This window comes from Papilio machaon, chromosome 1, assembly GCF_912999745.1.
Source record: "Papilio machaon chromosome 1, ilPapMach1.1, whole genome shotgun sequence".
In the NCBI taxonomy this organism is placed as follows: domain Eukaryota; kingdom Metazoa; phylum Arthropoda; class Insecta; order Lepidoptera; family Papilionidae; genus Papilio; species Papilio machaon.
The window spans coordinates 2,921,073-2,934,815 of NC_059986.1; the positions used below are offsets into that span (position 1 = coordinate 2,921,073).

A 13,743-nucleotide genomic window follows, 5' to 3' on the forward strand; every position below is an offset into this window, starting at 1 on the left:
TTTTCTATTTTATAATAGACTAGATCTTTACAAAATGTGATAACGTGACGTGTCATTCACGCGCTTTTATAAAAATTCTTTGAACGGTTGTCAAATGGACAATATAATTCTTCTGTCATTTTATCTGACAGGATAGAAGTATCGTGTTGTGGGCTTTAAAAATAAATTAAGTAAAATCAAATTTTACATATTTTAATGAATTGATTTGTATAAAAGATTTATAAGAAAATGCGCGCCCTGTTTATTAATATTTAAAAACACATTTTGTTGTACGCAGCGACAAAATCTGAAATAATTTTCAGAAACATGGTTTCAACTAAGATGCAGTCGTCATTAGACGATTTAGTACAATATACTCAACTATTCAAGCCAATAGCAACGGTTTTGCAAGGAACTATATTGCCTTTCTTAGTAATATATCCAGTGGTATTTTATTTTTGGGTCGTCGTTTATGGTTTCGAAGAAAATTTTGAGGCAGGTTTTGTGACTGTTGCAGCAGTAGCAATTATACAAATTCTTATTTGCCTGTGCTGTTATTGGAGTGTTCACATACAATGCTTCTTATCTTGTACAGCCGTAAGTAATATTTATTTTCAAAATAACCCCAACATAAAATAGTTATAGTAAATAGATAGTTGATATTGATTACGTTTTTTTTAAGGTAAAAGATCCCATACAAGCTGAAATTGTAAAAGTTGTCCCAACATCTAATAATGGGTTCGCGGAAATTGTAAAACTTCATCATACAAAGGTAAGTTGATCATAGTCAACAAGTTATTTAATTTATTTAAAATTTTTTCATGTTAAATTAATTATTTATAATTAAATGGAATAATTTTTATTATTTTTACTTTGATTTTAGTCAACTATAAAAGGCAGTCTTAATCCCGATGTTTGGTTTATATTTCAAAAAAGTAAATATGTTTACGACTGGGAAAAGGAAATTTTCCACACAATTGCATTTCCTGCTAACAAAAAATATGAAGACTATATGGAATCTAAAGGGTATCTGGATGATGAATCTATTGATATTGCGGAAAAAACTTATGGCAAAAACGAAATGATAATGGTAAAGTTATAAATCTTTATAAGTCTTAAAAACATTAATTATCATTTTTATTTGAACTACTGGAATCCTCCTCCTTTCTCCTCGGCGCAATTTCTTTATAATAATGACTTTCATTGATTTTGTATTTGTTGTTTTTTACACAAAACATAAAACACGATTTTCTTCATAAATAACTGGATGCCTAATGCCAAGATTTAGTAGGGTTAATTTGTTGTAGTTTGCCTTTTAAATTATTTTACCCTTAAATATTAAATACCTATGGAATTAGTAAAAATTTGATAATGTTGTAGCATCTTTAATAGATATATTATTTCAGGTTGTGCCAGAATTTATGGAATTATTCAAAGAAAGAGCAACAGCACCATTCTTCGTATTTCAAGTATTCTGTGTAGCTCTTTGGTGTTTGGATAAATATTGGTATTATTCTATATTTACACTTGTGATGCTTGTAATGTTTGAATGTACTTTGGTCCAGCAACAACTAAGAAATATGGCTGAAATAAGAAAAATGGGAAATAAGCCATATAACATCAATGTTTATAGAAATAAAAGATGGCGCCAAATTATGAGTGATCAATTGTTACCAGGCGACATTGTGTCTCTTACTAGATCTCATAGCGACAATTTAGTTCCTTGTGATATACTACTATTAAGAGGATCTTGTATAGTTGATGAATCAATGTTAACCGGAGAAAGTGTACCTCAAATGAAAGAAGCTCTCGATAATGAAAAGAATCTTAAAGTTAATTTGGATCCTGAAGGGGAAGGAAAATTGCATATGTTGTTTGGAGGTACAAAAATTGTTCAGCACTCATCACCAAGTAAAAACATTACGTCAGGATTAAAAGCTCCCGATAATGGTTGCATCGGTTATGTTATACGTAATGGATTCAATACATCACAGGGTAAACTGCTAAGAACTATATTATTTGGTGTCAAGCGTGTAACAGCAAATAATCTGGAGACATTCGGCTTTATCTTATTTTTGCTAATTTTCGCAATCGCCGCAGCTGGTTATGTTTGGATAAAAGGTTGTGAAGATCCTGAAAGGAATAGATACAAATTGTTCCTGGAATGTACTTTGATATTAACATCAGTAGTGCCGCCTGAACTTCCCATTGAATTATCTCTTGCTGTAAATACATCGCTACTATCTCTGTCAAAATTAGCAGTTTTCTGTACGGAACCTTTTAGAATACCCTTTGCTGGTAAAGTTGAAATTTGTTGTTTTGACAAAACTGGCACATTGACAAGTGACAATTTAGTAGTTGAAGGTGTCGCCGGAATCGCAGGTCATACAGATGCAACTGTTATACCTTTATCAGAAGCACCAATTGAAACTATACAAGTTTTAGCATCTTGTCATTCTCTGGTGCAACTCGATGATGGTGTGGTCGGTGACCCATTGGAAAAAGCAACATTAAAAGCTGCAGAATGGAATCTAACAAAGGGTGATGCAGTCGTTCCCAAGAAAGGGAAATCGCCCGGTTTTAAAATTGTACACAGAAATCATTTTTCAAGTGCCCTCAAAAGAATGTCTGTAATAGCTGGATACCAAATAAATGAGCGAGGCTTTATTGAAACACATTATATTAGTAGTGTCAAAGGTGCGCCTGAGACAATAAAAACTATGCTCAAAGAGGTTCCTAGCCATTATGACCATGTTTACTTGACCTTGTCTCGGAGAGGAGCGCGGGTTCTTGCACTAGGTTACAGGAGTTTAGGAAAATTGACTTCTCAAGAAATTAGAGATTTATCAAGAGAAGATATAGAGTGTAATTTGACATTCGTTGGTTTCGTTATAATTTCATGTCCGTTAAAAAGTGACTCAAAGAAAGCTATTGCGGAAATTATTCACGCATCACATTCAGTTGTTATGATAACTGGTGATAATCCATTGACAGCCTGTCACGTTGCCAAAGAATTGAAATTCACACAAAAGAGTGAAGTTCTTATTTTGTCAGAAGTTAATGATGATTGGGCTTGGAAGTCTATCGATGATAATGTAGTTTTACCAATAAATAATAAATCAGAGAAAGAATTGATTAAAAAGTATGATCTGTGCATCACCGGAGAAGGTCTGACATTCCTAAATGAACATTACCATGAACTTATGATAAAATTAATGCCGCATATCAAAGTATTTGCGAGATTTGCACCGAAACAGAAAGAATTTGTAATAATTACTTTAAAATCGCTAGGTTACGTTACTTTAATGTGTGGAGATGGTACAAATGACGTTGGCGCTTTGAAACATGCTGATGTGAGTTCACCATTTTTTTCACATCGTGCAGAAAACGTCAGACAGTATATTAATCTAGAAGTAATACATTGTAGGTGGGTGTGGCAATATTGGCGAACGCGCCAGAGCGCGCCCGTGAGAAGCCTCGTGAGGAGCGCGGACAGGAGCCGGAGCCCCCGAGGCGACTGCCGGGGCCCCGCACTGATGCTCGGGCGGAGGCCCGCGCTGAGGCCGCGGCTCGTTTGCGCAGAGCCATGAAGAAGTTGGAGGAAGAAGACCAACCGCAACTGGTTAGGTTGGGCGACGCTAGTGTGGCAGCGCCCTTCACCAGCCGCTTATCCAGTATACTATGTAGTGAGTATTTATTCGTTTGTCGCAATTTTGTCTTAGCTTTTTTTTATTTAATTTATTCATCTATATATTACTCTTTTAATAGGAAAAAAGGATGACTTGCTCTATAATTTCATAACAGAGGAGTTAATTTAGTTCTTTTATAAATGTCTTTTCTGCATATACGTACTTTTTGTGTATTTCTTGCCTATATATTTTCAGTATTGTCAACAATTTAATATAATACAATATTGTGTTGCAGTATGCCACATAATAAAGCAGGGACGATGCACGCTGGTGACGACGCTGCAGATGTTCAAGATCCTGGCGCTGAACGCTCTGATCCTGGCCTACAGCCAGTCCGTGCTGTATCTCGACGGCATCAAGTTCAGCGACACTCAGGCCACGCTGCAGAGCTTGCTGCTCGCATCCTGCTTCCTTTTTATATCACGATCTAAGGTGAATATAAAAACATTGCTTACTTCTAATTAGTAGGATTATTATTTACTATAATTTCATTCCATTGACATCTGATAAGTTTTCGTAAATCCTGCTCGAAGGATCATATTTTCCTTATCATTCCAGCCACTGAAGCAGCTATCGAAGGAGCGTCCTCTTCCCAACATCTTCAACATGTATACAATAATGACTGTGCTGTCGCAGTTCGCGGTGCACTTCCTCTGCCTCATATACTTAGTGCGAGAGGCCACAGCGCGCTCACCTGACAGGTAAGAAACCTCTATACAATTAATAACGTTGGACTGTCTGTACGTATTATCATCATCATCATCAGCTCACTATATGTCCCCACCGAGTGGCTCAGAGCCTACCCCAAGTAAGGAGTGACTAGGTCATAGTCAACCACGATGGCCAAGGCCGAGTTGGTCGACTTCACACATATCATTGAATTTCTTCTCAGATAAGTGTATCACGATGTTTTCCTTCACAGTAAGAACGTCAAATAAATGTACATATGTAAATCGAAAAACACATTAGTGGCGGGATTCGATCCCAGGACCTGTAGATTGCAAGTCAAGTGTTTAACCCCTGAGCCACCGACGCTCTTATAGAAATGTACGTGTATGTAATGTACGTATTATAGAAAAATAATAATATTATACATCTACTTATAAGAAAAAACTTCTTTTTTAAATTTTCTATCTTCGTTTGTTCCTTGTAATATCTGAAACTACTGGGGCGACTTTGACGGGAAGGTATCTGATGAATGCGAGCAAGTTATAGGTTAATTTTAATTCCGCGCTGTTGAATTTCATCTTATAACATTTTAATATGATTATGTAATGGATATTTTCCTATTGTAAAACAGAGATGTGAAGCCAAAGTTGGATATGGATCTACTGGAGGATGAAGAGCGTGAGTTTGCTCCAGATTTGCTCAACAGCACCGTCTACATCATCTCAATGGCGCTGCAAGTTTCCACATTCGCTATTAATTACAGAGTAAGTGTTATAAGTTATCTTGAAATTAAGGGTTGCTTTGCTCACTAGAATAAAAAACCCTACTTCTAGTTCTAGGGAAATATACTAATGGACATTTCACTCGTCAAAATTAGTTCAGTTTTTTAGGCTACAGATTATGAGAACATACTTATTCCTGATTCCAAATCAAAACGCTTAACACTAGACAAATTATATTTTACACTAAAATTCTAAATTGACAAAATAAATCTTGTGAAGCAATAAAAAATCTCGAAGTAACTTAATGGCATTAGCTACTATTATTTAAAAAAATCACTTTTTCACTCGATTTTTTACAAAATAACTAAAAAATTCAAATATTTTAATAGCCGTAGTAAATGAAAATTGACGTTTCTTTGTGTACATATATATATAAAAACCCTCTTTTAAGTCGGGTAAAAAGTATTTTGTATGAAGGGCGAGCCGTTCATGGAGGGTCTGCGCGACAACAAGCCGCTGCTGTACAGCGTGGCGCTGTCTGGCGGCGCTGTGCTGGCGCTGGCTGCTGGATTGCTGCCAGATCTCAACAACATGTTCGAGATTGTCTATTTCCCGCCTGATGTAAGTCCCGGGGGCTCAGCAATGCCCCCGACAACTTCGCCTACAACTATTGTTGTGTTCTCTTGTATGTTGTTCAGTACTACTAGCATGAGTTCGTACCCGTCTACTTGATTGAGATTTTAAAAGCTTCTAAATTAATTATATTGTTAATTTTTTTTTAATAAATGTAACTTATGAAAATAATATGTTTAAATATTAAATTATTTATTACAAATTAAAAATAATTTTTAGATATGGTTAGGAGTTATTGTATACTCGAACCTGGATAGGCGAAAGTTTCAGGGACCGCGATATTTTTCTCGCTGATAGAGATTTCTTTCTATCCCGATTTTCTCACATATGGAAGTCGTCCGTCGGGACCGGACAATAATTCTCGCTTATAGAGGTTTGTAAGTAAAAAAAAATATTTTTTTTGTTGCAGTACCGAGTGATATTAATACAAGTGCTGATAGCGGACATGGTGTTCGCGTATCTAGCGGACCGCGCCTGTCTCTTGCTGTTCGGAGAAGGACGCGCCGTCTCGCCCACATCGCCCACATCGCCCACGTCGCCCACATAGGCGAGACATCGCTCAAACAAGTGCATTTATATGTGAATGTGTCACTGGTGTTCTTATTTAGTAATGAAATAAAATATATTAGTAAATTATTTATGCGTTTTGTTTAACTTCGATTAACGAATATTATATAAATAAATGGATAAGGCATTCTGGTATCGATTTTTATTTATTTACATTACATTAATTAGCATTTTATGACAATGTACAATTTACACTTATGACATTTACGCTAAATGCTACTTAGAAATAGACTAGTAAATCGCTTGAAACAAAATCTACAGATGTTTAAAATTTTAAGGTCCTCATTTACATTTCATAGACAACGCTATATCCTTGTTAATGTGAATGAGTCTTAAAGTTTTAGAGCATAAAGTCCTTAATGGTACCATTGTCCGTGTCCTGTCGCGCCGCCGCCGAGACCGCTCCAGCCGAGACCGGACCAGCCGAGACCGCTCCAACCGAGACCCTGGTCCCAGTACCCGTCGAGACCGCTGTAGACGTTAGCGGGTGCCGGGGCGGGGGCGGGGGTGTGCCACGTTGGAGTCGGGATAGCTTTGGTGACGACGGGGGTCAGGGTCTGCTGGGGATGGGAGGCGTGTCCTATTCTCTTAACCACTGCGTTGAAACCCGAGACGGGGTCTGCGGTATACTCGACAATACGTATGGTACCGTCGGGCTCCGCCAGTGAGTAGGAGCCTTTCACCACGTCGCCCTCCCGCACCTCCGTCTGCGCCTTGTTGTCCCCCGTCACTGGGTCGTTTACCGCATAATTAAATCCATAGTTTGGATTAGCCTGGAAAAAATATAGTAAAACAGAGAGGATAAGAGAAAATGGGAATGTGTTGATTTAAAAAATGTTTATATTTTAAAGTTATACTCACATAGCTGCCAACCGTTGCAAGACCATACGACGAGCCGTACGGAGCCGCCATCGCCGCGCCCAGGACACAGCAAAACTAAACACGAATACAGTTATTAAAAGAAAAGATTGAATGCATGTAACATAACTACAATATGCTTTCGGTAAAGTTGCACATGTAGTTAGTTACGCTATAATAAGTAACATTTTGAATTTCGCATATATTTTGTAGGAGGTATACACTTTTTAGTTTTCTAGTAAAAGTGGGTTTGCGGGGATATTTTTTGAAAATATTTCTTACACATTTCAAGGAAAAAAATTATCCATTTGAAAAAAGAATGAATTTCATATGAGCTTAGAAAACCAGTATGTTTATACAAAAAAAAATGAAATTATTATTTTTAATAAATACCATTTAAAATGAACTTACTGTTATGTAGTGGAACATGCTGTTGATATAAAGTTCCAATTGAAACAACATTTTATTTTTGTTGCAAATTCGTTTTATAGATGCGCGGCCAAGTCATTGGTTCACTTGTTATTTTCCTTCGAATTTTCACGCTCATTGATTATTGGATCATACGTGTGTTTGCTAATATATCACATTTTTGTAATTAAATATGAACCCACTAATTAGAAGTTTTTAATCAATTAAAATTTAGTAACTAATATTGCTGGCAGTTAAAAATTGATGGGTTCCTGTATTAATATTTTTATAAGCGATGTTGAGTTTCTTAAACGTTCTGTAATTGCTTAAGCAGTGTTTGTCATAGTGTTAACATTAGCAATTCAAATAAGAATTTCTACAGAATTTTTTTTTGCTCGAATAATTTCAGTGAACTAATTAACTATACTAGGTCACTTTGCGTCAAAACCATTGCAAAATGTATGAGACAATTATGTATCAATAAATATTTCATCCCTTTCATCTTATTTGACAAACTAGAGACAACAATATGTATAATACACGTGACGGAATTCTACGATGACATTGAACGATTGTTAATTGCAGATGACTGTCGAAATAGTTCGATAGATGGCAGTTTATTAAAAAATTAGCCATGTGTTTGGCTGATGAAGGTTGAAGAAAATCTCAATAATTAAAGCCTAATATCGTAATTAACTGTCCAAATCAAGGGCTAAATGTGACTCCTATAACTAAAAACTAATTGGACGGTATAAAAAACTTAAGCCTTCGTAACAGCACAAACTATTGCAATATTTTATTGTAAGTTATGTAAGTACCGGTAATTTTAACTGGAATTAATAAAAATGTTAAACATTTTAAAACAAATATTCAATATTAATTCATTAGCACCAAATACAAATGAAACAAACGTAAACAAAGTTAATATAAGTTGATAGTATTACGGTGAGATACGGTAGTAAATCTTTGTACAAATAAAGTTACATACAATTTTCATAGAAAAGTAAATGTGTAACATCTATCATAATATTATACGAGTAAGATGGTGCAATTTAGTGAGTGAATCGTAATTTATAGAGCATTGCAGTTGCAAGTAATTCGGCTTCTCTCGACCGCCTCATTACCCCTTTTCAGTTGAAACACTCTTTCCACTCAGACTTACACAAATTCACATTTGCAATCAGAGCCCGGAGAAAAGTACCCCGCCCCCGACCCCGTCGCCCCGCGGCCCCTCGCCCAACCCACACCGCCTTTAATTAACAGAAAGTGGTTCATTAGAGCTTATTCATTAAAGCAAGGAGTAATTAGCGAACTCTAATGAATGCTGTAATAATGTAAGAGCGGCCGCGTCGGACTGCGGACCGACTTCTAGATTAATCCACGGCCAGGGCATAATTTAGTAATGGCGTTAATTTATTACTGACTTGATTGTGGGATAAACGGTCCACCACTCACCTTCTGTTACTGCTGTCTACTGGAGAGATGAAGTAAATAAAAAAGGAGGGCGCTTGGTATTATATATAACGCGTTATTTAATGTTATTACTTATTAACCTAAATTAAAAACTTTCCACTAATTAGTAATGATTATGTGAAAAAGAAATTAATTTATTCTTATTTTCAAACAATTGACGCGATTCCTAATTAAAACTTTTTTACTTATAAAAAATGAAAGAATTCGTTTTGTAAATAATCTTATTTTTCTTTAATTTTTTTTCCTTTAAATAACGGGATTAAATAAATATTTTATTCCTTAGAAAAATTATGTCAAAAAGTACTATTTATTAAAAAGTAATAAAGCAAATAAAATCAAAAAGAAGAATTTAATAACATTACATTGTTTTAATTAGATCATAGTTTGAATATTCCGAGGTATTTTGCATTCGCTCGAAGCGTAGATAAGGCAATTTCCATAAAGAAAACAGTTTCCTTTAGACACGGGCATATTTTCCTTCATCAGTATTCCTCGGAATACGTTGTTAGATTGTTAGTGAAGTAATTTGTTGATGTCAGAGATTGCGGCGGACGGCGGACATGTTCGGCTTCGGACAACGGACACGCATAATGATCTATGCTAACGATATTAAAGTGTAATAAGCCGCCGCTGAAAGAAAACACGGTACAGGCAGCGACAAAGGTTATGCCGAAAGATTCTATGAACCATTTATGGCGTATTAATTGAGTTATAAAATAACGCATTCTGATTTTCTTTTCTAAACATTTGTTTATAACAGAAAACATAACGACATTTAAAATTGTATTTTGTTATATACCGTCATTGTGCACTTTTTAAAACATAACAAGTCTATTACTAAATATTAGTGATGCAACGGATGTCTGTTTCCGTTTCCGCAAGTGCGGAAGTTCCGCACGCTTTTCAACATCCGTTTCTGTTTCTGTTTCCGCAACTTTTATAACGGAGATAAAACGGAACTTTACGACGGCTGAGAGATCCAAATGCGCGGCGCGAGACGCGTAGTCAGTGCGCGGCCTTTCGGCACTTGTCGCATTTGTTTGTTTACGTACTTTTTCGTGAATTTAAGCGCGTAATATTTTCTGCTGCTGTTTGATACAATCAGTTTTTCTTGCTGAAGTAAACTGTCTAGTTGTTGTCCATATAAAATTTGACAACTGGCAAAATGTGACTATTTCATACTTACGAGTTATTAAATGTACTTTTGAATAAGTGATAACCATGTAATATATCATCATCATTATTATCATCAGCTCACTATACATCCCCACTGAGGGGCTCGGAGCCTACCCCAAATTAAGGGTGACTAGGCCATAGTCAACCACACAGGCCCAGAGCGGGTTGACTTCACACATATCATTGAATTTTTTCTCAGATATGTGCAGGCAGCATCACTATGGTTTCCTTCACCGTAAGAACGTCGGATAAATGTACATATGTAAATCGAAAAACACATTGGTACATGGCGGGATTCGAACCCAGCCCCTGCAGATTGCAAGTCAAGTGCCACGAGCCACCGACGCCTAATAATTATATCTTTTTCTAATCTAGATTTGGTGTATTTGATACTTAACACATTCACTGTTTACAAAATAAAAAAAGGTAACAGCTGGGAGCCAAAACATTTTATGGTGAATTTTTATTTAGTATCTGGGAATGTTTGAACATATAATAAATTAATAATGTTATTATAATACTTAAATAAAAAAACACATTTTTTGCATTTGATCGCTAGGAATCATCATTAATATGTAGATATTTGTTCCACGATCGCATTTCTGTGTACTAATATGTTACAAGATTTTGACAAAGTCAAGTTTTTCATCAAATTCCAGAATATTGAGTAAAACATGTAAGGATACTAATCAAAACAAGCTTTTATCTTCATGGTTCAAGATCAAAACGCAACAAAAAACGCATATACACACACACACACATACAGGACAAACATATATTTAAAAAATATACATACATAACAAAGTTCAGACTTAGCTTCATGTGATACAAGATATTTGTATGTTTGCCTCCGTACGAACGTGGTACTAATCACTATAACACTGTAAGAATGAAACTAATACTCATTTTCGTTTCGGTTCAAACACCGGCGGCTTACTACTACTACAAAGTGAACGGGCCCCTCGCTCGGATCCGAGGGGGAGGCGCCGCTACTAATAATAGCTCTGCCTACTCGGATCCGAGTGGTCAGCAGTGAATGTTATTAATAAAGAAATATATTTGTAAAATGGTTTTAATATTTAAAAGCCTCCGTTTATCAACACTTATTTTAACTTATTCCAGCACAGTAAAAATACATACATTGAAGGCTAAAGGACACCGATATCCAATGCCTTAATAAATTAAAAACGAATACAAACTGTTTTTACCAAAAGAAAAAATATGTTTTTTTTTCATATTATTTACACTTCTGTTTCCGCATCCGCTTCCGTTTCCGTTTCTGCTAAAAATTATTTTTGACATCTGTTTCCGTTTCTGGTTCCGCTAAGACACTTCCGTTGCATCACTACTAAATATTAATTTAACTCAAACTAAATTTTACTCATTGGGAATACTGTTGTGTTTACTGTTTACCAATAATATAAATGAAATTAAAATAATATTTTATTCAACTTATGTCGACTACTGTACAGTGGACAAGTCGAAGCTGAATGATCCTCACAGTCTTCAGATAACGACTGCTTGAGGCTGCAGGGGCAGTGGAGGGGGGGTCTCAAAACCGACTTGCGGTCAACATCTCCTTGTTAATTTTACAATACATCTCATTTATTTCAGTATATTTTTCATTTTTGTATCAACATGCATTAAGGTTATATTTTATACAAATAAAAGTTAATTTCAAAAATAATCTTAAAGAAATTAACAGCAAAAGAGAATTATTCCCAATTTCCAATGATGCAATATTTTAAATTCTAATGAGAGGTAATTTATGTTCAAATGTAATAGTAAGTACTGTTGAAATAATCAGATTTAAAATCAGCTATGTACAGCTGAGCGTAAAACTACCCGTTATACTGGAATGTCATAAGGACTGAAATGAAACCGTGGCTTTGACTATTGTAGAATTCTTTACTGTTTCATTTTCTCTCAAACCAATATTCGAATAATAAAATAATATTATACAGCTATCCCAATTTTTTACTATTCATCATTCTGTTTTTTTTTTTATGTTACGTGAAAATGTGCGGCCACTAAACTCTGACTTGCTTAAGCGGATGTAACTCATTAGTTACGCTTAGTTAAAGTACATTTAAATTATTTAACAATACACATTATTTATTTAATACGCTAATTATTTAGGTCTACCGGAAAGCTCTGCCTATTAGAATAAAAGAAAGAAGAAGAAAAGAATAAAACTTTTTCTTGTGTTTAGCAATATTAAGCGCTTTTTAACTAACTTTTACCTAATATTTTTTCAAATTACATATTTGTACTAATATTAAAAGATAAGATACTATAAGATTAAAATAATAGATCGGAAAATTAGCGAAAATCATTAAGAAGGAAATTATTCTCATGATTCTATGATTTTCTAAGCTATAGATATAGCCCATTAAAGCTTAAGGCATCTGTATTTCAGTATTTCAATTATTTTTTCGTCTTCATTTTAAATTTTTTTTATTAATCATATATTGTCTTCTTTTTTGTGTACTTACTGTGCATGTAGTTTAAGGTAAATGTGTCTAACTTTTTTACTTACTATTTCATTTTGCAAGTTTCGTGGCCACTAATGTAGAAGCATTTAGACAGCAGTGCGCGCTAGTGTTGGGCTGCAGGCGGCGACGGACGGTGACGCTATTGATTAGTCAGATCCGTGTGCTACATCATTCATTCATTGTGTCCACTCGTCACTCCGAATCTCGCCATTTTTCGCCTGAGCCTCGTACATATTTGATGGTGCGTCAGTCAGGAAGGAAGTACCGCCGTAATTGGTCCTGCCGGCGGATAAATTTTGACAGAGCCCGCTGCTTTTAGCGCAGGAAATGCTTTAATGAGATCTATTGAAATATCAACGGAAAGCTGAAGTTTTGTTCAAATATAGAAATTAAAAAAAAATGTTTTTAGACGTTAATCTATATATATAAAAGAAAGTCGTGTTAGTTACACTATTTATAACTCAAGAACGGCTGAATCGATTTGACTGAAATTTGGTGGGCAGGTAGCTTAGAACCAGGAAACGGACATAGGATAATTTTTACCAAATTTTCTATTTTTTATTCCGCGCGGACGGAGTCGCGGGTAAAAGCTAGTGTTTTATAAAATTAATAACAGGTGTATAGTAGGTATAGGATTAATTTCAAACGTGTTACATTTTTATACATTTTACGTTTTAAAAGGGTAAATGGTGGTAAAGCGTATGTTTTGTAGTGCGTCATATTTTCGAGTACAAACCGCCGAACAATGGAGTAATCCGATTGTCGGCGCGTCCAAAACTCATGTTCAATAGGTGTAAAAAGCGACCGTCTGTGTGTCCTTGTGTAGCCACACATGTACAAAGCCCACCATCACGCACCAACGCTGGTACAAAATAAATAATAAACTAGCCTGTATCACCGACTTTGCTCGCTTCAAATAAATAATTTCAATTAAGTTGTACTGTTTTTTTGCTTTTTATTTTAATAAATACTTACTAATATTACTTGCTGTTATTTGGAATATAAGGTTGAAGCTTGTGCTGGGATATGGTTCAAGAAAATAGTGCAATGGGGAGATTCGAACTCGCGACTGCT

The 13,743-nt window shown here is 35.4% G+C and overlaps 2 protein-coding genes across 2 annotated transcripts; one reads left to right on the forward strand and one right to left on the reverse strand.

Moving 5' to 3' along the window:
* The first annotated feature begins 108 nt into the window (after positions 1–108).
* Positions 109–6,380, forward strand: LOC106714275 (endoplasmic reticulum transmembrane helix translocase). The gene is made up of 10 exons (XM_014507275.2): positions 109–576; positions 662–751; positions 863–1,069; positions 1,386–3,332; positions 3,407–3,665; positions 3,904–4,100; positions 4,227–4,369; positions 4,969–5,101; positions 5,537–5,680; positions 6,102–6,380. Exons 1-10 carry the CDS (start codon positions 307–309, stop codon positions 6,237–6,239), a joined length of 3,528 nt encoding a protein of 1,175 aa, XP_014362761.2. The 5' UTR covers positions 109–306; the 3' UTR covers positions 6,240–6,380.
* A 102-nt stretch (positions 6,381–6,482) lies between these two features.
* LOC106714244 (cuticle protein 7) lies at positions 6,483–7,188 on the reverse strand. Its single transcript, XM_045679660.1, has 2 exons — positions 7,121–7,188; positions 6,483–7,032 (listed from the first exon to the last, which is right to left on the reverse strand). The coding sequence occupies exons 1-2, from the start codon at positions 7,169–7,171 to the stop codon at positions 6,616–6,618; spliced, it is 468 nt and encodes a 155-aa protein (XP_045535616.1). The 5' UTR covers positions 7,172–7,188; the 3' UTR covers positions 6,483–6,615.
* Between the last annotated feature and the right edge of the window lie 6,555 nt (positions 7,189–13,743).

Excerpts from the sequence above, each read along its gene's own strand:
- LOC106714275 (XM_014507275.2), top strand. The coding sequence starts at position 307 with ATGGTTTCAACTAAGATGCAGTCGTCATTAGACGATTTAGTACAATAT. Across the intron at positions 3,666-3,903 it reads CTTATCCAGTATACTATGTA|TATGCCACATAATAAAGCAG; the intron begins GTGAGTATTTAT and ends ATTGTGTTGCAG. Across the intron at positions 4,101-4,226 it reads TTTTTATATCACGATCTAAG|CCACTGAAGCAGCTATCGAA; the intron begins GTGAATATAAAA and ends TTATCATTCCAG.
- LOC106714244 (XM_045679660.1), bottom strand. The coding sequence starts at position 7,171 with ATGGCGGCTCCGTACGGCTCGTCGTATGGTCTTGCAACGGTTGGCAGC. Across the intron at positions 7,033-7,120 it reads TTGCAACGGTTGGCAGCTAT|GCTAATCCAAACTATGGATT; the intron begins GTGAGTATAACT and ends TATTTTTTCCAG.